The sequence below is a fragment of the Arachis stenosperma genome, chromosome 10, assembly GCF_014773155.1.
Source record: "Arachis stenosperma cultivar V10309 chromosome 10, arast.V10309.gnm1.PFL2, whole genome shotgun sequence".
Lineage (NCBI taxonomy): Eukaryota > Viridiplantae > Streptophyta > Magnoliopsida > Fabales > Fabaceae > Arachis > Arachis stenosperma.
The window spans coordinates 118839204-118864589 of NC_080386.1; the positions used below are offsets into that span (position 1 = coordinate 118839204).

Sequence of the window (25386 nt, forward strand, 5' to 3'; positions counted from 1 at the left end):
GTTTTGATGTGAAATTCGTTTGTTCAAATCCTTACCGGCGAATTTTCGTTTTCGACGGTAAATTTGCCGGTAATAATTGGAGGAAAGACGTGGGAAACAAGCGCTAAATGTAGCGAGGGATTTACCGTCAGAATAATCTACCGGTAAATTCATTTTAGGGAAACGCTGTATTTTAGTCACCCACAACGAGTTACCAGTGGATTTATCCGCCGAAAAATTCGACAATAATGAGCCATAAAATTCAAAGCACGAACCCCTCTCCCCCTTCAATTCAAAACTACTCTCTCCCTGTTTAACCTCTCTTCTCCATTTCTCTCTCTAGCCGCCTCTGAACCCTGCCGCGCTGTCAGCCCTACTGCCGCCAACGACAATGACGCCTCCCTCCACTCGTTGAACCTCCCATTTGCCTTAACGTCTCCATTGCAGCAGCCGTTGCAAACCCTAACCTCCGTTGCACCCGCCGCTCTTCTCACCGCAGCGAGTGCTGTTCTTTGCATCGACAGCTTCTCCTCTCGTCCATGACGCTTCATCCGCCACCAAGTTCATCGTCTTCCACCAGGTCTAGGTTAGAATCTGATTTAGAATTTTTTATATTTTTTATTATTGTGATTCTCTTTTGACATTGGTTCATATGGTAGTATACATTTATACATATATTATGGATTTCTTAAGAGAATTTTATGAACTTACCAATGCTTACTGTAATAGATTTATACTAAAGGTTATATAGATGGATTTAGTTTATTTATCATGTGGTTGAAGATTTATTTTTTGCTGCATATATTAATAAGGATACATATTACTTCTCATTAGAAATTTTTGCAAGCTTTTCTTCAGTTAACATGTAAATTTTATGCTTTTATGTATTTTTTTTATATCACTTGTAGTAATTTAGTGATGTTAATGTTAAGTTTCTTCCTACAGCCTATCATGACTTGTTCTAATGAAAATTTGTGACATTTTAGATTGGCTATAAATTTGTGATATTGCATATTATTTTATTGTATGGTGAATTATTTCTTGATTTTCTTTTATGAGTTATGTTATATGGATACTTAGAGTGTGAACTACTATAGACTCATATTTTACTTATTGATAGATATACAATTTACGTAGTATTTAAATTTCATAGAATATTTAGTTTTTATTGATATGATGTTTTAATAAGGTGACGATTTCACTTTAGCATGATGTAAATAAAGATGCATTGTTGAATTTAATTCTTATAAAATTAGTTGAGTATTGACTAATACTGTAGATTGATATTGGTTGGATTTTTAAAAATCGTAAAGGTGGATATATGTCCAATTTAAGGGGTGGTTATGTCCAATTTTTTCGGAGAATTTTGTTGAACAATTCGTGTAGTATATATGATGATTAGTGTTAATAATATATTCTCTTTGTAGACATGACGAGCGATAGCAGAAGTAGATCAAGTGGGTCTCATGGTCATGGTAGAGGGAGGGTTTCCACCAAATTCCGGGTACTGTTTAGTCATCGCCCTCTACCCCGACTACCTCATCGATTCTTGTGACGTCATAGACAGGTCTAGTGGACCAGCCGTTCATCATGGTCTCAAACCCGAACTATGTGCCTCCTTCTACTACGTCTCCTGTAGATCTAACAATAGATACCACGGTGGGGGATTCCTCCAATGCCCCCAGTAGGATGCCCTACCACTATCATCCGTCATCCGGCTGAGAATTTGGCCCGATGGCATGCAGGTATGAGAACACACAATTTTTTAATCTTAAGTTTGTTAATCTTAAGTTTATATGTTTATATGTGTTTGTTAATGTTAGGTTTTTTTTTCTGATAGATTTGCACTAAAGAACAATAATGTACGACCACCCGCGACCGAGGTAGATGAAGATCCTAGCTGAGACTAGAGAGATAGTTTCAAAAGTGGGCGGTAAGAACCAAAGATGTTGAATTAATTAACTGTATTTGAATTGTATTTTATCCCGACTAACTAATATTGTTGAATCACTTTGTGCAGTTGAAATTCATATGGGATGCGGGACATAATCTCATAATTAGGAAGATCTACGACCTCCAAAAAGCTAAACAAATTCAGCAGATGATGAGCGACGTTCTTCAGGGGCGCAACTACCTAACAACCTGGATCCGTCAATCCATTAAGAATGAACTGGAGACCCATTTTAAAAATGATGAGGGGTTCAATTTGAATACTAATTGTAGTTTAACTGGCCAAAAAATAAAAAAAAACTACCGTAAGATTTACCGGCGAATAAATCCAATGGTAACTTGGTTCCTAAACACGTGAAATGGCGCCAAATTTACCGTCGAATTAATCCCACGGTAATCATCAACTCAATCTCCACAAATCCATTGAAAAAATCGACGTAAAATCTACCGGTAATTAGTATCGGATGAAAATAATCCGCCAGTAAATAGTTTTCAGCGCTGTTTATACCATCAACTCCAGAACGACGATAAATTCCACGGTAAATTGATTACCGGTGAATTTATTTGATGAATCCAATGATAAATCTGACTGTACTCATCATTTTTTGTGTAGTGATGGTCTATAAATTGATTTCAATTGTTTTGATTTACTATGAGTTTTAAATCGAATTGTTTTACTTCGATTTACCATGGAATGTACAAATTCAGACGGTTTCCCTGCTAAATCGAAATTTTAATTTAGCCTTGTTTCTGTTAATTTAAATTCAGTTGATTTGATTTATATTGAGAAAGCGTAAGTCGAATCCGATTAATTCGCTTTACATAGATATGCAAACGAGACATACATGTAAGCTGTTTGATTTTAGACCATTGGTATAATATTGGAGGTTATTTCATTTATGGAAAAGTACGAGGAGCCAATGGAATATTTGTATAATGTGTACAATGGAGGTTTAGGGAGTATTAGAGATATAACTATTAGTATTACCTTTTTCCCATCAGTTGAAGCTTTTGGAATTAGTGGTATCATGACATGGTATTAGAGTGCTAGATCCGAAAGGTTAAGAGTTTGATCCTTGGTGAACTCCAAAATCAGTTTAAGTTTTTGGGAAGATGTTTATTATCCATAGTACTCGGATGGTTATTCTAAATAGTATGAGGGATGTTCATTTTGTAACTTAATAGTCCATTGTATACATTGTACAAATAGTCCATTGTCTCCCTAGCAAAACTCTTCATTTATTTATGTGAATTACCCTAAAAATTTATTTAAAATTTAATGTAAAATTTATCATTCCAATGCTTGATCTCATCTTAATTTAAATTTCATATCATTTTAATTATTTTATTTAATGAGATATACAAGTAGCACTATTTAATTGGCTTTCTTTAAAGTAATACAATCTCTTTTTACTAGAATACTAATCTTATTTTAAATATTATATCCAATAAAAATTTTAATTTTAAATTAATTTAATTACTGTAATTATTAAAAATAATACTAAAAAAATATCTCATTAAAATTACTCTTAATTTTTTTTTGCTATATTGGCCTAATAATAATGTAATTTAGTTTTTAATGGTGCTTTATCTTCCACTTATTTTCCTCACTATGATTACACAAGCTTGGGTGGCTTTCTATATCATATGTATTCATTTTTATTAAAAGAAAAAGAGAATTTATCATTTATGAACGGAAAACATCTTCCAACAGTCCAACATCAACCAACCTCAACAAAAAAAAACAAAAAAAAAAAGAAAAAAAGAAAGAAAGAGAAAATTACATCATCATATTTTCTAAATTTTGGCAAATGTGAATAATTATTTTTGTTTGTTTCAAAAGTATAAAATTGCCATAAATTTTATAAACGGTACGACGATCAAATTGTAGGTATAACTTATTTTAAAAATAAAAACAAAAAATATGTCATACTTATAAATATTTTATTTTTAAAAGATATGACGCTTAGAACACATTCTTAACCTCCATACATAAATCATTGGATCATAAAATTTACAAACACAATCATCGGTTGGCCCAATAATGATTGATTAGGTTGAAAGCTCTTTTGGGTTAGTTTTAGGTATTGTTTTATTTATTTATTTATTTATTTATGAAAAAACAATATATGATGACAGATTCAGAATTGTTAAAATATTGCAGATAGCCGACGCACGTTACCTTAATATTCTAGAAAAAAGAAAATAATAAGAAACATGAAGCGAGTATATATATAAAAGTTATGGTGGACATTAAAAATTCTCTTCGGATATTTGAAACTATTTGGCAATTAATTGAATGTGGTCACTAACCTCCAAAAGAAAAGGAAGGGGGAAAAAATATAGAATGTGGCCCGAATTTCAATTTTAATTTGTCATTATTACATTTTCCATTTTTCATTTCACTTAATTATGAATGATCATAAAAAATTAGAATTATTGGGATTTAATGCTTATCTTTGTTTTTTAGATAAAAAATCCATATTCTAAAAAAGGAAATTACAAAATAGAAATGATCCAAATATAAAGTTTGATTTTCCTCTTTCTTCCACCACCCATCTTACCAAAAAAAATTGTTTTCTTAAGAACAATTTTGTTTTTGTTACATTAATGGAACTTTTCCCTCCTTCATATATAATTTAGTAATGTTTGGTCATGCGGTTAGAGCAAGCCTAAAAAAAAAAATCTTAAAACAAAAACCGTACTAGTCTTTTTAAAACATATTATATATTTCATTTCAAAACTTAACCGATGTATCACTAAAATATTCATACTTAAAAATTCCAACAATCATTACATTGTGCTTGCAAATCAAGATATTATAGAAGTGTCAAACAAAAACAAACTTTTAATCATGTTGTTATAGTTTAAAAATTATAATTCTAGAATACAAACTTTTAAAATATTTTATAATTTATCCTACATCAAATATAAAAATAAATATTAAAAAAACATATTTTAGCAAAGAATAATTAGAAAGGACCTAATTAAATTTTTTTATAAATATAAAAATTCAATTAAAAATCTTTAAACTATAAAAGCTAATAACAAATTTGATAAAATTATAAATACTAATAGAGTAATTAAATGAGAGAGAGAGAGAGAGAGAGAATATTTATTATTTTTTTTGTTATCCACGGTATCCCCTCAACCTGACAGGTCAATGATTACTAATGAGTTACTGCATGTACAAGGTGGAATTCGAACCCCCAACACTTACTTAAACGGACGAGTAAGCTGATCACTCGACCAACCCAAGTTGATTTATTTATTATTCTTTGATAGAGGAATATTTATTATTCTAAGTACATAATGATGGTCTAATTATATGAACATGTGTTTTGCCACATTTGATAAGGATTTCAAACTAAAAAGGCCCAATGGGCAAAAAAGAGGAATAGAGGAAATTGATTCATTATTGAATAAGCAAAACCGTCCCACCATTGTTGTTTTGCCAAATGTTAACCAAACCTTGCTACAAAATTGACTTCACTTATAGCTTAATGACCCACACACACATCAATTCAATTGACTATGCTTTCATTAACTAATAATTTAGCAATCAAAGGAAACAAAAATTAGCTTTAATTAGTGGATGCCACTTTCTTCCACCAAAGTTTTCCATTTTAAAATACACAAACAAAGAGAAAGTGCCTTAACTTAATTAAAGCCTAACATAAAGCCACATTAGTGGTTCTCAAACCTACACTTCTTATATACTTCTTGTGTTGTACTTGTAAGGAAGTATGCTTTTTCTCTATAAATAATTCTTTTTATAGATTATTTTTTTTGTTTAACAACATTCGATATTTTTTAGTTTTAATATATAATAATATATTTTAAAAATTTTACCTTCACTTTAATAATCTCATTCAAGTTATAGTAGAAAAGAGTGTTTATAATAAAACAATACAAATCTTTTATATAGTTGTATGATTTTAATAATATTTTAATATATACATATTAAAAGTGTAAAACCTTAGAAAGCATTTAGTAAAATGACATAGATATGGGGCGGGGGAGTGGGAAGGAAGAAAGTGCGCTAGCTAGCACGCATTGGAATAGGATAAGAAAAATAGGTTCATTATAAAGTTTAATTTAAACAAAAATTAATTAAAAAAAATATATAATTAAAATTGCCCTAACTAACGGGTTTTTTTAATACCACGTGGTTCGGATTTCATTTTGGGGCATGGCAATTGGCATGATGAGCTATCTAGAATTTGTTTGTTGCGTTGTATATATAGGAACCATAAAAGTATAAAACTCAACATTTCTTAATAAATTCTAAAAAATAAAAATAATCTTTTTATATTTCATGACTTCATGCCAGATAAACCCTACTTACAATATGATGTGCTCATGGGGATTTTTTTTTGGAGGAATTATGAAGGCTTTTTTTATTTTTTTTTGTTTAGTGGAATATCGCAACCTCATTAGGACAAGCAACAACAAGAAAGCCCAAAAAAGGCCCAACAGGTACAATGGACTAGATCCGTACCACAAACTCAGTGTTCATTTTTGGTATTTAAAGTTGGTGTCTCAAAACCCAACAAGATTCAGGACCAAGAAAAGACCAAAATATAACAAAAGCTTGCCAATGAGCCTGGCTCTAGTGGCATTTCTCCCCTTTCCCCACCTCAAGGTCTAGGGTTTAAACTCTAGAGAATGCAATTGAGGAAAAAATGTGATAAATATATGTGGAGTGTGTGGGTGTGTTGTGTACGTAGGATTAAGGGTTATCCAATCCATTGGGGTACTTAGAATTGGGGGTTGTCCAATCCACCGACCAAAAAAAAAAAAACCAAAGCTTCAATTATTTTTCTTTGTGGTTTATATTTATTTAGCTTATCCGTAGCACATATTTGATTATTTGAAGTAGCAAGGACCAAAAGGGTAAAACGAAATCTTCATTATTAATTAATTAATAGTACTAAAAACCAGACCAAAAAGAGAGGACTTAAAAACAAACACTTAAAGCTTGTTTTAGACTCCTACTAATTAGTGATCAACCAATAATAAGTAAACAATAATGGAAAAGCTGGCAATTAATTGACGTCAAATTTTGATCACATAATTAATGTTCCTACGCGGATCAATGAATATAATGTTTGGTGATTAAAAAAATAATATATATATATACACTAAAAATCAGGTCCTAATTTTATTATTATATATTTGTATATAAATATATGTATAATTTAATTTATTTTAATATATATTTTATATTTTAATATGTATTCAATACGAATAATTAATTTATTAAGTGATTTTTTGTGTCCAAGTAATATAATTGATACTGAGATGATTGTTTTGATTTAAAAATTATTATTTATACCCACAAATTCTCATAACAGTAACAAAATTATCTACAAAAGAACGAAAATAAATTTATATTTAAGGTTGTCAAAATTACGAATCTAAATAAACTAGTGGAGTTAACCTAGACTTAATTTGTGAGTTAATTCGTAAATTCATACAAATTTACCTGTTATGATTTTTTTTAAAATATATATTTAATAAAATCTAAAAAATTTAAAATTAACGATTTCAACATCAAAATACAGAATAAATTAAAATAATAATATAAATTTATAATTAGTACTTTAAAACACACATTCAAATACAACAAATCAACAATTAAATATTCTAATAAACTAAAACTAAAATTCTCTAACATCTTCTTCTTCCACGACAAATATTCATATTACTAAATTAACAATATCAAATAATCAAATTACTAAATTCTAATATAGTAATCTATAAAATTAAGTGCAATAAAATTAAAGCAATACAAAGCTATTAGAGAACTTGTAAAATCTAAATGACTAATAAATTCTAATATATAAAAATTTAAAGCAATAAAATTACTAAATAATCTACAACCATAAACCATAATACAGAGTGATTAAAAAGCTTGTAAAAAAACAGATCAGAGAGTCAAAGACTTGAGAGTTGAGATGGTGGTACAGCGAATTGGCAAACGATGGTAGTGCGGCGGAGTTGCAGATGATAAAGGGGCGAACCAAAGCAGTGTAGATAGTAACAGAGATAGAGATCAGAGACAGAAATCAGAGACGATGGCACGGAGTAGAGCAGAGGTAGGAGAAGCAAGCGAACGACGGAGAACAACAGCTGTAATACCCTTTTTTGGAACAAAAATTTATTGTATAAACTTACAATGGGATATAATATTTGATCATAATTATACAAATACAATTATTAAATCAAATACAATACGTTTGGCTTTTAGCCATGAATATAACATACTTTGCAAAAGTAATTATAAAAATCTACAAGTTATTTATACACAATCTTATAGAATACAAACTTGAAATAGCCACTTTTCACAGGTCTTTATTGAGTTCGATCTTTGATCATATTAGGAGAATCAGTTGCTTCTCCTCCATTAAGAGAGAATACTCTTCCTTTAATTTGTGGCCTGGTACTTGGGTTACTTGCTGGTCTTGAAATGTTGCACTTGGCATAATGTTTAGGTTTGCCACAACGATAACCCACATTTTGTCCAGCATAGCGAAGTGTCAAACGATGAGGTTTTTCACATATTTTACATGGAGCTGAGAATTCCTTAAAAGATATTTGTTTATTCCTTTCTAAGTTCTATCATTTTTTAAAGTTATTTTTCTTATGTGTTTCTGTATCTTTCTTCCTCTTAAAGAAGGTTTGTCTTTCCCTCTCAAACTCAACTTCTAAGAAACTCTTTTTTACTATTCTACATATAGGTTGTAATATTTTATTTCTAAAGTTGCTACATTTTGTGCTAATTTTCGGTCGTAATCCTAGTTCAAACTGAGTGGCCTTCCATTGAATATTAGGTGGTGTTTAAGGAATACAAAGAATTTGAAAATTTCATTAAACTTATCAACATGTTTGTCAATAATCATATTTTTCTAGTTGAGTTGTATAAGTTCAGTCTCTTTTTCTATTTTCACTGTCAGGAAAGTATTTATCAAAAAACGTTATTTGAAATACTTTTCAAGTAATTTCTGTTCCTTTAGATTTTAGGAGACTCTTAGCTCCTCTCCACAAGTGTTTAGCCTCTCCTTCTAAGATAAAGGTAGCAAAGGTCACCTTTTAGGCATCTACGTACTTCATAGCATTAAAGATCTTTTCTAACTTTTCAATCTAATATTGTGCTTTGACTAGATTATATTCATCATGAAAAGAAGAATGTGTATTTTTCTTAAACTCGGATAGCCTACGATTATTGGGATTTGTTACAGTTATCTTTCTACCAGAGGTGTCACTACCTTCTCCGTTTTGACTTCCACTCCTCATGTGATCAATGAATTCTTTGTTAGATTCAGTTTAACCTCGAATAATATCGGTCAAATCTCGAATATTTCTCAAAATTCCTACCAAAGTATCATTTGGCATATTTGGATTTTCTTGTCCTTCTGATACGATATAGTCCTATAAATACAAATACAATCAACATTGAGTTGATCAGACTTAATATTGTAGAATTAATCCATCAAGGATACTATACCCAGCAAGAATAAGAAATATATGATAGATATTATGTCATGAGGATGGTAAAGACTTAAGTTTTAAAAATTCAAATCCTCTTCGATTTATATTTATTCCAGAATCATGGATATGATAACAGCGAACAACGATAGCGTGGTGAACAACGGCATCATGGCGAATGACGGCAGCGCAGCGCAATAAGAGTAAATTGACACTTGGGTGAGAAACAATGCTGTGACAGAGGAGTGAGTTTGTGAATGTTTTAAAACCCTAGAAGAAAATTTTTTTCCAGGTTTAAACGATGTTGTTCTGGGAAAAAGTTAGGCACAACGCAAACTTGCTAACACGATCTTGGACTAGCGAGTTAGACCTAATCCAGCTGAGTCTACCCGAGTTTACTCAAGATCGAGTTTGTGTTCGATTCAACTCGATTCCACTACCTAAACTCATAAGTTTACGAGTTAATTCGCAAGTTTGACAACAATGCTTATAACCTTGAAAGATGAGCGCGACAAAAGTACCATGCCATTAAATTTTTGTTGACATGTTTAAAAAATTAACCAAAATCTCAAAATTACCCTTATCTTTTTTCTTGAAACTACACCTAAGAATGGCAAAAAAGCCGCACATATAGGTACCTGTATGGATTATCCGTGATCGGAAAGTTAATCGGAACCTACAAAATTCCCACGGGGATAGGGGCGAAGATTGAGGATTTGAGATACCCGCCCTATAGGGATCTGCAAAATCATCGCGATGAAGGAACTACTTAAATCTCTCTCTCTCTCTCTCTCTCTCTCTCTCTCTCTCTCTCTCTCTCTCTCTCTCTCTCTCTCTCTCTCTCTCTCTCTCTCTCATTGTGTCTCATCACACAGTGCACCATTGCTAAAGCTCTTCTCACCGTGCGTCGTCGTTGCTCCTCATCTCGCAAGCCATCCTTTCCCATCCATCTATCGTCATTGTCTTTGAAGCTTTATTTTCTTCTTATTGTCGTTATTGGTGAGTTTCAACCGTTGCATTTTTTTGTGAGTTTCAGCCGTCATTTTTCTGCATGAGTTCTAGTTCTAGTCGTCAACTTCTGGCCGTCACCTTCAAATGTCGCCACCTCAGATTCTGGTAAGTGTAGTCCTCTTCACTTCTTATTGTTGATGGTATTAGGGTTTGTGGTTATTGGTTGTGTTTTTTGTTGATTTATTATTTGTTTTTCCTCGTATTGCTAGTTGTTGTTGATTTTTTTTTTGTATTGGATTTTATTATTGTTGTATTAATTTTTTTAAAAATGAATATCCACGGATATCTACTTTCTAGCAAAAAAAATATACGGAGACTCATATCAGAAATGTGAGACAGAAGGTGATTTACTCAGGACGGAATTTCTGAGGAATTCTCTCCCTATGGAGACCTTGTTTTCCTCTTTTTTTTTCCTGAGATCTCAAATCTTCGTAATCCTTTATCACCACTCCCTTAACCGCCTATGATACAACCCAACTTACCACCACAAAAGACCATAAAAAAATTTACCTCGTCAAATAAATCCAACCACATACACAAAGATTAATATATAACCCAAAAATAAAGTAAATAAAAGAAACAAAGGTAAAGACCAGATGAAGCTTGGCTTTGATATGCTTATATTGATTCTCCTAGGCTCGTGACTATGGTGCTTCCAAATTTATTCCATCTCCAACTGCTCAATCCTTTATTCTTGTTATCTTTTTTTCTTCACTTTCTAAACATTCTACGATACTCCTTCAACACCAAAATATACGCATCGTTTCTCCAACTTATAATCTCAACTGTCACTGCTACCAGCCCACGATTCTGATTTGAAGCTGCACTGCCAAATTTTTTATCGACATCTGCTGAGGGTGCTTTGAGGATTTTTTTTCTTTTTTTTGGGGTGGTTTGATTTTAGTAGAGGAATACTTTTTAATTTGTGTTAAGTAAACTCAGTTAATGATGGCATAGTTGGTAGTAGAGGTGGCAGTGTGGTGGTATTGCAGGTAATTAAAGTGGTAGTAAGAAAAGATCGTAAAAATTTAAGAATTAAAAAAAAAATATAATAATAGTGTGAGAGGTTGAAAATAAAAAATAAAATTAATTTAAAAAATTTTAAAAAAATTAAAAATTAAATATTTTATTATATAAAATTTATTTTGGATATAAATTTAATTTTAATTTTTGAATAGTTTTGTCAATATTTTAAAAATTTGAGAGTATAAGTGGTTACTTTTTCAATTCTGATTTAAACCTTTGGTTTCCACTTGTTTATTTCATATTGCTTTAAATGAGGGCATTATCGTTGGTAAGTGGAATTTTGAGAAAGGAAAATTATTTATTTAAAAAACACTAATTCAAAGAATACCACTAATTATTTTGTATGTGGCTCACGATATGGAAATACAATAAAAAATAATATTGAAGTCATAATATTTATTTGTAATTTTAATTTGTACCCATGGAAATCGCAATTTTTTTTCCAACAAAATTTTTTATGGAGATTTGTCTTTTGAGAAAAATAAATATTTATATATAGAATAAAGTATATTTTTTATTTATATAATTTTTAAAATATTTTAAAAATATTCTCAAATTTTAATTTAATTTAATTTTATCCTATCATTTAAATTAAATTTTAATTTTATTCTTTTAATTTAATTTTTTAACAATTAAAATTAAATAAAATCTTTTTATCATCTTTATTTTTATTATTTTTGCATTATCATCATCTCTATTAGCACATTATTGACAGATATTACCTTTCAATGTACGGCTACTATTATCACTATTATCAATTTCAGCACCACCATCATCATTATCATCAACTTTCTTAGACTACCCTTTTTCATCTCACAACTAACTTTTTAGAGTGTATTTGAAAATCCGTTAGAAAAAAAAGAAGCACATTTAGATTTATTAAAAGCTTCAATTTTTAGGTTGGCAAAATTTTTTTCATAAATGCATAAGTGATTTTGCTATCAAAACTACATTTACAAGAAGCAATTATTTTTAGCTTCTGCGATTTCGTAACGGAATTTTAGTCATGGATACTAACCATTTATTTACCTTTTATCAATTTTATCCTTTATATATATTATTGTAATCTTTTATAGAATTCTTATTATTTTTATTTATATGAGCTCTTTTTTTATTATTTATTATTTTTATTTTTTTGTCAACTATTTGTTTAACATTATACACCTTTATAATTGTGATTTTTGTATATTATGTTTGTTATTATCTTTTTATAATATAATTTATTCATTCTATTAGGTAAAGTACATTAAACAAAAAATTAACTGTAAATAATAATAATAGTAAAAAATTATAATATACTAAAAAGGAGTACTAAAAATACTAAAAATATACTATATAAAAAACATCATCAAAAATTTTTAGATTTGTTTCGATCACTACAAAATAAATATTTAATTTTTTTATTATTTTTAGTACTCTCTTTTATAATTATAATTCTCGTATACTATGTTTTAGTGTAATTTTTTTAATATAGATTATGATTGCATTAAAAAAGATAAATTAAATAAAAATTAATCATAGACAATAATAAAATCATAAACGTTGGATTCCAAATTAATATTAAGAACAAGATTATTGAAAGTATTAAAATAAGAGTACAATGTAAAAAAATACTAAAATAACATTCTCACGTTAATATTTATAAAATGTAACATGTTTGATTAATTATTCTTTTATATATATATATATATATCTAAAATTTATATTTTTTATTTTTTATTTAAAAATATATTTTGTCTATTTTTATTTGATGTTTGCTACGGTACGATAATAAATTCATACGTACCGATACGTTTAAAATATAAACAAATAACAATAAGACATGTAAAATTTATTTTCCACGTCAACATTTAATTTTTTTTAAAAATATATATATATCATATCATTACTTTTACTAAAATATCCTTATAATTTAATAAAAATAAAAAATATATTTTATTTAATTTTTTAAAAGACTTAAATACCTTTTTTGTATATGTTAGATAAAAATTATTCTTTTAGATTAATTAAATTGTTTAATTTTATAATTTTAAAATTTAAATAATCTATAAAACAAAAACAAAAACACATTTAACAAAATTATTTGTCTCTTTATAAACCCTAATTAATCATTCATATAAAACAAAATTAAACAAATCTAAAAAAACGAAAAAAATTACTTTGTTCTTTGATTTGCTAGTTTCTCACCCAACCTTCATATCTAATTTATTCATACCAAAAAAATGTCATCTGAAAAACTGAGAAAAAAATACAAGAACAGAGCTTCATGTCTTCATCTTCCTGGATTTTTCACCAGCACACTCTCAACGAACGTCTCTCTCATTCTCAATTCTGAGACTCAAACTCTCTCTTCTCTCTCACTGCCACTAGAGAGTCTCTCGATCTCACTAGAGTCTCTACTCGTTCACACTCACCGGCGTCTCGTTGCTTCTCTCATCTCGTCGCCGGCGTTTCAACGTCTCGCGGCCTTCCCTGGGCTCCTCCTCGCTGGCGATAGAAGCAACTTGTCAGATCGTCGTCACTCATCGTCTTCTGGTTTCAAGTACTCGCCGTCGCGATTCGCCGTGGATCGTGGACTGTCATAGGGTCGTCACTTGCTTCGTCGCTCATCCTCTTCTGGGGTTGGGTCTTCTTCATCACCCAGTCGCCGTTGGTAAGTCCACGCATCATCACTTCCCCTATTCTCCCTTTTCTAGATTCCCTTCTTCTTGTATTTTGAGATGATGTTGAATTGGTAATCAATTAATTTGTTAGTGATTGAATCTTGAAGAAAATGCCTTATGGTAGGTTTGGAGATGACTGCTTGACTAAGTGTTGTATAGTACTTGTTCAAATTATATATTTAGATGGGACATATCGACATAATTATTTCTGTAGTTTAGAAATGCTGTCATCCTTAAGGAATGAATTTTTGGTATCTTCATGCTTATGCAGCATCTTTACATCTTTTTACTTTCATTATGCCAACTTGATAAATGTTTACTGTGATTTTTCTTAGGACTTTGATGGGCATTTTAGATGATTATTTTGATGGCTATTATTCAGAGGAAATGATAGAATCTCAGGCATAGTTTCTAAAACTATTCTCAAGTAAATTCTGTAATTCATAAGAATAATTATTGTCGAATATTTTTAGGTTTATTCAAGTACTTTTTTCCAACTTATCAGGTGGATATTTTGATCTAATTTATCACTATGGCATACGCAAGTGCTATTGACACTTCTTGTTTCTTGCTGTTTTGTTCTAATGCAGGTTTCTACTAATCAAAGTGCAGTAGACACAATCGACGGATATTCGCGACCACAGTTCAATAGTTCCGGTGCATCTGCATGGTTATGCTTCCGTTTGGATATATTGTCTTCAATCACATTTGCATTTTCTGTGATATGCTTGATGGTTGTTCCTCAAGAAGTCATAGATTCAGGTAGAGAATAATTAGATTATGGTATTAGTTTGACTAAAAAAATTTACAATCCGTCTATAATGATGAACTAAGTACTCTACTTATGTTTGATTCTCTTATTGAAGGCCTTGGTGGTTTATTTGTTACCTATTGACTCAATTTGAACTCGATAAACGCTATGGTGATTCGACTTCTTTGTGTCTTGGAGAACAAGATGATATCAGTAGAAAGAATACTTTAATATACATCTATTCCTAGTGAGCCTCTCCTTGTTGTACAAGAAAATAGCCCAAGCCCTTCTTGGCCATCATATGAAGAAGTTGATATATGCAACTTGCAGGTAATTGAAGATAGAAATTAGTTTGACATCTTACTCAATTTTGAATTCATGTTATAGTTTTGTCTTCTTAGAGTTCATTTTTCCGAAGTGATTAGTACTTAAGAGAGTTTATGCTATGATACTTGTAATGGAATAATGATTCTTTGATGAAGGTTCGTTATGCTCCGCACCTTCCACTTGTTTTGCATGGTCTCACTGATAAACCCCATTTGTAGGGCTTATCTTATGCTTGATTTATGGGATTTTATAACCTTTTACCCACATTTATTCAATGAAATAGCATGGTTTTATAACTTCTCCTTTAATTGTGCTTAAGAGTGAAAACATGCTTTTTAGGTCTTAAAATAGCTAAATCTAATTCTCCTTGATTCCATTAGATGCCTTGATATGTTTGTTAAGTGATTTAAGGTTTAGGAGGCAAAGATTGGATCAAGGGAATGAAGAAAAAAAGCATGAAAAGTTGGAGAACTCATGAAGAAATGAAAGAACTGGAAAGCTGTCAAGCCGACCTCTTCGCACTTAAATAACCATAACTTGAGCTACAGAGCTCCAAATGATGTGGTTCCAGTTGGGTTGGAAAGCTAACATCCGGGGCTTCGAAACGATATAAAATTTGCCATATTCGCCACACGTATGGTGGCGCGCACGCGCATAGTACGCGCACGCGCCGTTGCTGCCACCTGGTCCACTTAAAGCAAAACATGGCCAGCGATTTTAGAAGCCTTGTGGGCCCAATCCAACTCATTTCTGATGCTATTTAAGCCAAGGATTGAAGAGGAATCAACTAACTTTTAACCATTAGTTTAGTTTAGTAGTTAGAGTTAGTTTCTAGAGAGAGAAGCTCTCTCTTCTCTCTAGAATTAGAATTAGGATTAGGTTTAGTTCTTAGATCTAGATTTTAATTCATTTTCTTCTACTTCTACCTTTCAATTCTTTGTTGTTACATTCATCTTCCTCTATTCTTTTGTTGTAATTTTCTTTATGTTGTTCTTATGCTTTGTTGTGGATCTACTTTTGTTCCTCCTATTCTCTTTCAATTCAATTAGAGGTAATTCATAATAATCGTGTTCATTTGATTTGTTATTGTTTAATTCCTTGCAATTGAGTAGTGTAGATTTACTTTTCTTGCAATTTTACTATGCTTTCCTTTTATGCCTTCCAAGTGTTTGATGAAATGCTTGGTTGGATTTTAGAGTAGAATTTTATACTCTTGGCTTGGAAAGGTAACTTAGGACCTCTTGAGTTACTAATGTCCAAGTAATTGATGATTGGGATCCATTGACTCTAGTTCTCACTAATTGAATTAATGGAGAGTTAGGACTTATGGACTAGGATTGATATAGCTCATTTGACTTTCCTTTACTACTAGTTAGAGGATGATTTAATGAGATTAATCCTTGCCAATTCTCATATTGTGGTTAGTGATTAGGATAGAGATCCTTGACCACCAACCCTTGCCAAGATCTTTTTAGGCCTTAGTTTACTTTCTTGTCATTTATCTTTCATGCTTCTTATCAAAACCCCAAAATAACTCACAACTAATAACAAGACACTTTATTGTAATTCCTAGGGAGAACGACCCGAGGTTTGAATACTTCGGTTTATAAATTTTAGGGGTTTGTACTAGTGACAAATAACTTTTTGTATGAAAGGATTATTGATTGGTTTAGAAACTATACTTGCAACGAGAATTCATTTGTGAAATTCTATGCCATCAAAAATTCAATCATCACTCACATGCACATTTTATGGAGGATTGAAAACTGGCATTGTTGGTAGAAGCGAAAGTGACAAAACAACTCTCATACAAACTCTCTTCCGAATCCTTGAATCGGCTGCTGGAGAAGTTGTGATTGATGGCATCAACATCTCTTCAATAGGACTTCATAATTTGAGGTCTAGATTAAGCATTCTTTCTCAAGATCCAACCATATTTGAAGGGACAGAAACAATCTGGATCCACTAGAGTACACTGATGAACAAAGTTGGGAGGTTGGTTTGTTATTATTGTTAAACAAATTCAGTATCCGAAATTCTAAATAATGGACTTATAATTGTTCTTCTAACTCAAGAATATTCACACATTTATATTCCCATATTATATATAGGCCCTTGAAAAGTGTCAACTTTGTGATGAAGTTATAAGAGAAGAAGAAAAGTTAGACTCTCCAGGTTTGCATTCTATTTTTCTTGAATCAATAATTATATATCCTCTTAGTTTATAACTAGGAAAATTTTCATTACTCTACATGAATATAGTGATATAGTAACCTCTAAACTTATTTCTAAGGCAAAACTTGATGCTGCAGTTAGCAAAAATGGCGAGAATTGGAGCATGGGACAGAGGTAATTGGTGTGCCTTGGTAGGGTTCTTCTAAAGTAGAGCTAGGTATTGGTGCTTGACAAAGCGACTGCATCAGTTGATACTGCCACAGACAATTTGATTCAACAAACTCTTAGGCTGCATTTCGTTGACTCTACAGTCATAAGCATTGTGCATAGAATCACTTCTGTTATTGACAGTGATATGATCTTGCTTCTTCATCAAGGCAAGAACTAAGAAATGCCTATTATTATTTATTATTCACTAAACCTTTATTGTAATTTGATTTTCCATTTTTTGATTTTCTTTGTATCTTCATTTAATGCAGGGCTAATTGAAGAGTATGATTCACCTTCAAAATTGCTAGAGGATAAGTCATCATCTGTTGCTCGACTTGTTGCAGAGTACACAATGATATCCAAACCAGCTTTGAGAAATCTTCTGAGTACTGATTTAGATATATTATAGCTAGTTTATCTAGTAGAATAATGTTTTGAATTTGCTGTGGTATACCTTATCAATTTCAATTGGATGTATTACTACATTACTAGTATGTGCTAGCAGTAGCAGAGATTAATAATCTCATATGATCTAATGATTTATGATAGGAATAAATAATACTAATTTGTCATATAGTTAATCAATTGACATGATAAATAAGAATTAGTTTTAAGAAAGAAGAATTAGCAGCACAAGCAGAAATAAATTTTGCATGTGCTGCTATGCTTTATCTTTTCCCATTATATTGCACCGCTTCTAACTGTTAAAATTTTTATTTAGTACAAGATAATAGATTGCATAAGTTTGCAACTTGAAAATTAAAATCTTGACATGAATAAATGAAAATCTTGGTGAAATATGCATTGGAACCTGAAGTTGTGTACTTAATTGACAATTCAGTGTCCTTTTTGGATTTGATGAATGAGATGCAAAAGATCATAAGTTCAAGCTAAACCAGATTAATAGTGGAAAAAAAGGAAATGACAAATAATTAGCATTTAACAATTTTTTAGTGGAGAAATCTTCAAAGTTCATCAAACAAAGCACTTTTGTAGCAGAACTAAATTGGAGATCATGAAATTTAAATGTAATATATATAACTAAATAATGCAGTTTGGACTAATGCAGTTTGGACTAAGAAACATTCATTTTCAAAAATAGTCGATAAAAAATATAGCGCATAATAATTTTTTAAGCAAAAGAGATGAAACTAACAACTCTTAATAGTTAATATAAACTAAACATGACTACATGACAATTATGATTTTTTAATTTTTGTTTGAATCCTTTTGTTTATACTTGTTGTAATTCTTGGTAGCAGAGTTAATGACATTATGCAGCATCAAGTTGTGGGGCCTTAGAATCAAATCCAACGCAAATCGCATCCTTGTACTATCATTAACCTAAAAAATATAAATATTTTAAGTTACCAACAAAACTATACATATTAGCAAATGAAGTACTATTTTTTGTTTTAGCAAAAGAAAATTACATTATTGTATAACTATACGTCTTCCTGTAGTTTGTCATTCAAGTTGCTACCCATACTCCACAATTATTACTGTGTTAAATAAAACATCATGAGAACCTCTTTATAACTATAGATGCTACTACTGGAAAGGAACTTAAGGAAGTCAGTAAAAAACTAAAAATAAATAACTAATAAACTAACGTGTTGTCTCCTACGAAATTTCATGACAAATATTTACCTCAATGCGAAGGAGTCATAGCAAGATCAAGACAAGATCTCTAGCCTGCAGGAACATTAAAAAAAAAAGGCCTTGATAATCTAATACCAACCAAAACCAGGAAGCAAACAGTGGATACTAGAAAAGTTGTATACAGTAAGTAAAAGAGAATAGGACCTGTTCATTATAGAGTCCAAAACAGGTAATGCTAAATTGGTACTGAGAAGTGGCACTTGAATCTGAGTTGGCTAAATTAAACAGCTCCTCAAATAAACAAGAAAGAGTTTGCTGTATGAGTTTTCACCGGTGATCAAATTGTTATAAAATATGTGTATTGTGACAATCCTGAAAATGAAGGCATATTAGAGAAAGGCACTTGTCTAAATTAGTGAACAGTACCAAGGAAAAAAACCACTAACACGGGACAGATGAACATAAAATCGCACGGTAATCTTTCACTTACTTTTTACCCCAGAATATTATCATGGTAATAAATTTGAAGAAACCTAAGGCAAACTAATGGATCTTGTTGCTTAATTAGGCCATTATTTTATTATGATTCATGCATTACGTACTTCCTTCTTCTATTTTTACTTAACCGAGTCAACCAAGTGCAAAACTATTTTTGTGAAATAAGAAAATTTGTACATATTATAATACAACCTCCTACGTGCACTGATATCACCAACTACCTTAGTGGAAATAAGCTATCTGTTGAAGTATATCATGCAAAAACAAACTGAAATCATGAAGCAATGTACAATATGAGCATGTATGTTGTGAGCAGGGAAGTTAGACCATACAAATGAGAAACATTAATCTTTAGTTAGTATTTGATGCTTGAACATTTGGTAATCCGATTGCATTATGTTTTAGCAACATAAGAAGAAAAAATATCTCTTTACATTTTTAATGTTAAGAGTTTACATATTCATATATTCTCTTAACTGTTACTTTTATCATTATCATATTTATTAATTTCTGAATTTGTTGTTATTTACTGACTTTCTTAAAGTTATATGAACCATTTCGATTCTGAATGTCCATTTGCATTCAAGATTTTATTTTCCTTCAAATGGCTGGAGTTATCTTCTATCTATATTATAAAATTTAGAGATCTGTGAAATGTGAATGAAAATAACACTGGTTGTATTTTCCTTTTATCAATTGGGGGTTTAGCTTTTTTGTTTTTATTTGATCCAAATACCCGAATGGGGTATACGTTCAGTTTACAATTTTTTATTTTAATTCATTCAGGGGAAATAAGCTATCAGTTGAAGTATATCATGCAAAAACAAACTGAAATCATGAAGCAATGTACAATATAAAAATTGTAGAGATAAATATAATAGGGGGTGTTTGAGCAAGACAGCAACAAATTGTAAGCCCGGTCATATGAAAACTGTAACATACACAAGTAGTGCATAGAAAACATAATAGGGGGTATTTGAGCAAGACAGCAACAAATTCAAGGTTCGATGATAATCAATAACAAATTCAACTCTGATGATTTTTAGCAAAGAAAAAAAAATTAAACTCGGTGATTATTCAGCAAGATAGCAACAAATTCAAGATTCAATCACTAACAAATTAATTGATTACCAATTCAACATCATCTCAAAATACAGGGAGAAAAAAATCTGGAAAAGGGAGAACAGGAGAAGTGATGATGCATGGACTTACCAACGGCGACTGGGTGACAAAGAGGACCCGACCACAGAAGAGGACGAGCGACGAAGCAAGTGACGACCCTACGACGGTCCACAATCCACGGCGACTCGCGACGGCGAGTACTTGAAACCAGAAGACGACGAGCGACGACAATCCGATGAGTTGCTTCTGTCGCCAATGAGGAGGAGCCCAGGGAAGGCCGCGAGACGTTGAAACGCTGGCGACGAGATGAGAGGAGCAACGAGACGCCGGTAAGTGTGAACGAGTAGAGACTCTAGTGAGACTGAAAGAGACTCTAGTGGTAGTGAGAGAGAAGAGAGAGTTTGAGTCTCAGAATTGGGAATGAGTGAGACGTTCGTTGAGAGTGTGCTGGTGAGAAACTCAGGAAGATGAAGACATGAAGCTCTGTTCTTTTATTTTTTTTCTCAATTTTTCAGATGACATTTTTTTTGTACGAACAATTAGAGATAAAGGTTGGGTGAGAACCCAGCAAACCAAAGAACAAAGTAATTTTGTTTAGTATTTTTTAAATTTATTTAATTTTTTTTGGTATGAATGATTGATTAGTGTTTGTGAAGAGACAAATAATTTTGTTAAATGTATTTTTGTTTTTGTTTTTTAGATTATTTAAATTTTAAAATTATAAAATTAAACAATTTAATTAATCTAAAAGAGTAATTTTTGTCTAACATATACAAAAAAGGGTATTTAAGTTTTTTTTTTTATAAAATTAAACTAAAAAATCTTTTTTATTTTTATTTAATTAAAAGGATGTTTTAGTAAAAATTGTGATATAATATATATTAAAAAAATTAAATGCTGACGTGAGTAAACACCTTTTTATTTTAGTAAGTAAATATTAATTTTATTATAAAATTAACTAATAATATCTATTTAAATATCTAAATTAAAATGATAGGATAATATAAAAAAATTATTTACATTGATGTCTATTTTAGTAATTTTTTATCTAAAAGTGATTTTGAATAGTATAAGCCAAATAACATTTATTTTACTATAATTCATTTTAATACAAAAATTACTAAACATAAATCACTTTAACATAAACTTACTTTTTTTTATCAAAATCAAGTTTGCAAAATCAATTTTATGTAAACTCTCGTTTATAAACAGTAATCCAAACACACACCTAGTCATCTCCCTTCACCTACCACTACAACAACTCAACTCAACATTTTTAACATCTTTATCGAATTACCAATGTAACAAACAATTGACTAACCACCCCTTCCTTCTCCTTCTTATCTCTTTTCATGTTATCTGTAACAACCTCCCTTCACCCCTTCTAAAAACAAAATTAAATTTGAATTTTGAAAATCAGTTAGGAGATGAGTTTAGAATTTTGAATTATGGATAGGAATCTAATAACCGTCCTTCTTTTGAATTTAAAATTATCACAACCACCCTATCACCAAATGTATATAAGTAGGGGATTTTATGCTAATTTTTATATGTCATATGTTAAATATTTTTTTATATAGATATTAGCATTACATATCATGATATAATGTCTCTTTTCTTCATAAGCATTATGCATTATAATAACAATCTTATGTGCATTAAAGAATTGATGGAATGATTCTTCGGTAAGGGAAGGTGACCCCCAAAGATAAGATAATCGAGATGATCCTTTGGTAAGGGAAGGTGATCGAATCAAGATGATCCTTCGGTAAGGGAAGGTAATCGGAAAACCTTTGGGATAAGAACCTTCGGTAAGGAAAGGGGACTATCCCATCAATTTTATATAATAATATATGTTTGTTGATATGACTCCCTTCTTGTGTATGTCTAAATAACCTTGATTGTAAATTGAACTAAGGGAATGATCCTTCGGTAAGGGAAGGTGATCGATCGAGATGATCCTTTGATAAGGGAAGGTGATCGCCAAAACGTTTGGGATAAGAACCTTCGGTAAGGGAAGGACACTCCCACTTTTTATACCGGTTTGAGCTCAATACCTTCCATAAAACTTATAAGTTAAGAAAGGAGAAAATATAAGGAAAAGTTTGATTTTTAATTATGTTTTTCTAAGGTTTATGTATGGATATGTTGATGTTACATAAGATATTATCTTTCTATTTTCCTATATGCTTTCCCTCTTGCCTATATGCTTTACAAGAAATGTTCATATTACATGTCATGCCGTATGACATTTTTTTCAAAATTCCGTGCGTTGGCTGGGGATAGATATGGAGGTGTCACATAGCACTCCTACTGAGACTTAAGTTCTCATTCTTTCTTTTTCCCATACTGTCTCTAGAGGAACATGGCACAGCGGATGGAGACGACGCAACGCCTTCCGAGGGTAACTTCTGAATATGACCCCTCAAAGCACGCATGGGTAGTTATGACCACTGCTACCGTGCTTCAAACTATCTACTTAGGTCGAGATTTCGTAAAAGGAGACCCCCAACTACCCGTCGTGACCCTCCTAGATACGAACGCTTCAGCACTCAAGAAACGGTCACCCGAGTTGATATGTTTCGACTCAGACTCCGAGGCAGAGGAAGAAAAATCTGGCAGCCCCAACCAGGAGGAGGACCCAATGGAGGAAGATCCAGAGAAAGAGTTAACCTCTTGCGGAAGTCCAAAGGTGGAGTACGTGCCCTATTCCCCGCTTCGGCACCTCGTCGGACCTTAGTTAACTCCACACAACGGGATCGGATCTTCATTCCGCAAAAAAGTGTTGGAAGAAGAATACTAATACCTCGTTTCGTGAACCACTGAAAAGTCCGGACTAAGGATAGAACATGATGTATAGTTGGGAGTTTTCTTCGATGAAACATTTTAGGATGAATTGGTTTTCTTTTTACCTTTAGGGACTTTCTTATTTTAGAACCGCACTCATGGAAACTTGGTTGCTATTCTATTTGCTCGAACCTCTTTAAGTGTTTTCAATTCAGTCATTTCAGTGCTTTTTAAACTTCACACGTATTTTCCTTCTTCTTTGCATAGCACTTGAGTTCATTAGTTTTCTAATCAAGTATGACACCCTATTTAAAGCCCTTTAAGGATGGAATTTTACTTTGGGTGTTACATTAATGGTATCAGAGCGAAGTCGATCCTACGGATCTTATCTTTGGAGTTACGACTAATAAAACTTCTCCCTATGGTTATCCTTGAACAGGAAACCTATGGCAAGCCGTGGACGCCCACGTGGCTCGAGCTCGAGCTCCTCAAACCTAGCAAAGCACATGAAGGAGATGGCTTAGGCAATGAAGGAGCAGGCCTAAGTCACCACTCTGATGGCCCAACAACTGTCCACTGGGGACAGGGATCCCAACATTCCCAGGCTGGAGGTGGGACAGACCCGTACAACTTTTGCTGACTTCAAGAAGATCGGTCCGCCTGAGTTCTGTAGAGCCCTCGACCCTGATATAACAGAAGAATGGCTGATAGAAATGGAAAAGGTATTCACAATTTTTTCATGCACTAAGGAGCAGCAAGTGAGCTATGCTACCTTCATGCTCAAAGCTGATGCCGAGTTCTGGTGGGATGCAGCAAGACGACTGTTGGAGGATGTTGGAACAGATATCAATTGGGCCACCTTCAAAGAAGCTTTCTACAAGAAATACTTCCCCCTTTCTGTTCGAGAGTCCAAGGAGATGGAGTTTTTTCAGCTGAGGCAAGATAGGATGAGTATTGCAGAGTACACAGAGAAGTTTGAGAGACTCTGCAAATTTTTCGCCATGTATAAGGCTAATCCAAATGAAAAGTGGAAGTGTATGAAGTATCAAGGAGGGCTCAGGGCAGAAGTCCTAACCGCAATAGCCCCACTGGAAATCCGGGAGTTCTCCTCCCTCGTTAGCAAATGCCAAGTGATCGAAGAATGCACCAAAAAACTAGTGTCGGAAAGAACCGAGACTTTCAAGAAAAGGCAACTGAATCAAGAATCATCTCAGCAGCCACCGCAGAAGAAGGCCTTTCTTGGAAAACCTACAGGAAGGCAACCTCAATAGGGCATGGATCGCCAAGAACCTCCCACTGATGCCTCACCAAACACCACCGAACTCAAGGAGTGTGCTTCATGTACATAGGGATAGGTGCCTTGTCGAGCAAAATGTCTGCTTCCGGTGTTTTCAGCGGGGGCATATCGCTAGGAAATGCCCAACAGTTTCCCCACCCCCTGCCAATCCACCACAGTGTTAGGGGCGAGTCTTTGCCCTCAGCAGCGAGGAAGTCCACGGGTCAGAAAATCGAATCGAGGGTAAGTGCACAATTAATGGAGTTCCTTTAACTATTCTAGATGATATTGGTGATTCTCATTCGTTCATATCCCTCTCCGCTACTAGTGAGATTAGCTTACCCATCGCTATGCATCTTACTAATAACCTTTATTGACCAATTTAGGATGTAGAATTTGGGGACAAGTTCTTTTTTTTATGGGGGTGGTAATGTAACAACCTCCCTTCACCCCTTCTAAAAACAAAATTAAATTCAAATTTTGAAAATCAGTTAGGAGATGAGTTTAGAATTTTGAAT

The 25386-nt window shown here is 32.1% G+C and overlaps 1 protein-coding gene and 1 pseudogene across 1 annotated transcript; both read left to right on the forward strand.

The window, feature by feature from the left end:
• The first annotated feature begins 1408 nt into the window (after positions 1-1408).
• LOC130957564 (ABC transporter C family member 3-like) lies at positions 1409-17976 on the forward strand (annotated as a pseudogene).
• A 6173-nt stretch (positions 17977-24149) lies between these two features.
• On the forward strand, positions 24150-24863 carry LOC130957565 (uncharacterized). Its single transcript, XM_057884410.1, has one exon. The coding sequence runs from the start codon at positions 24150-24152 to the stop codon at positions 24861-24863; it is 714 nt and encodes a 237-aa protein (XP_057740393.1).
• The last annotated feature ends 523 nt before the right edge of the window (positions 24864-25386 follow it).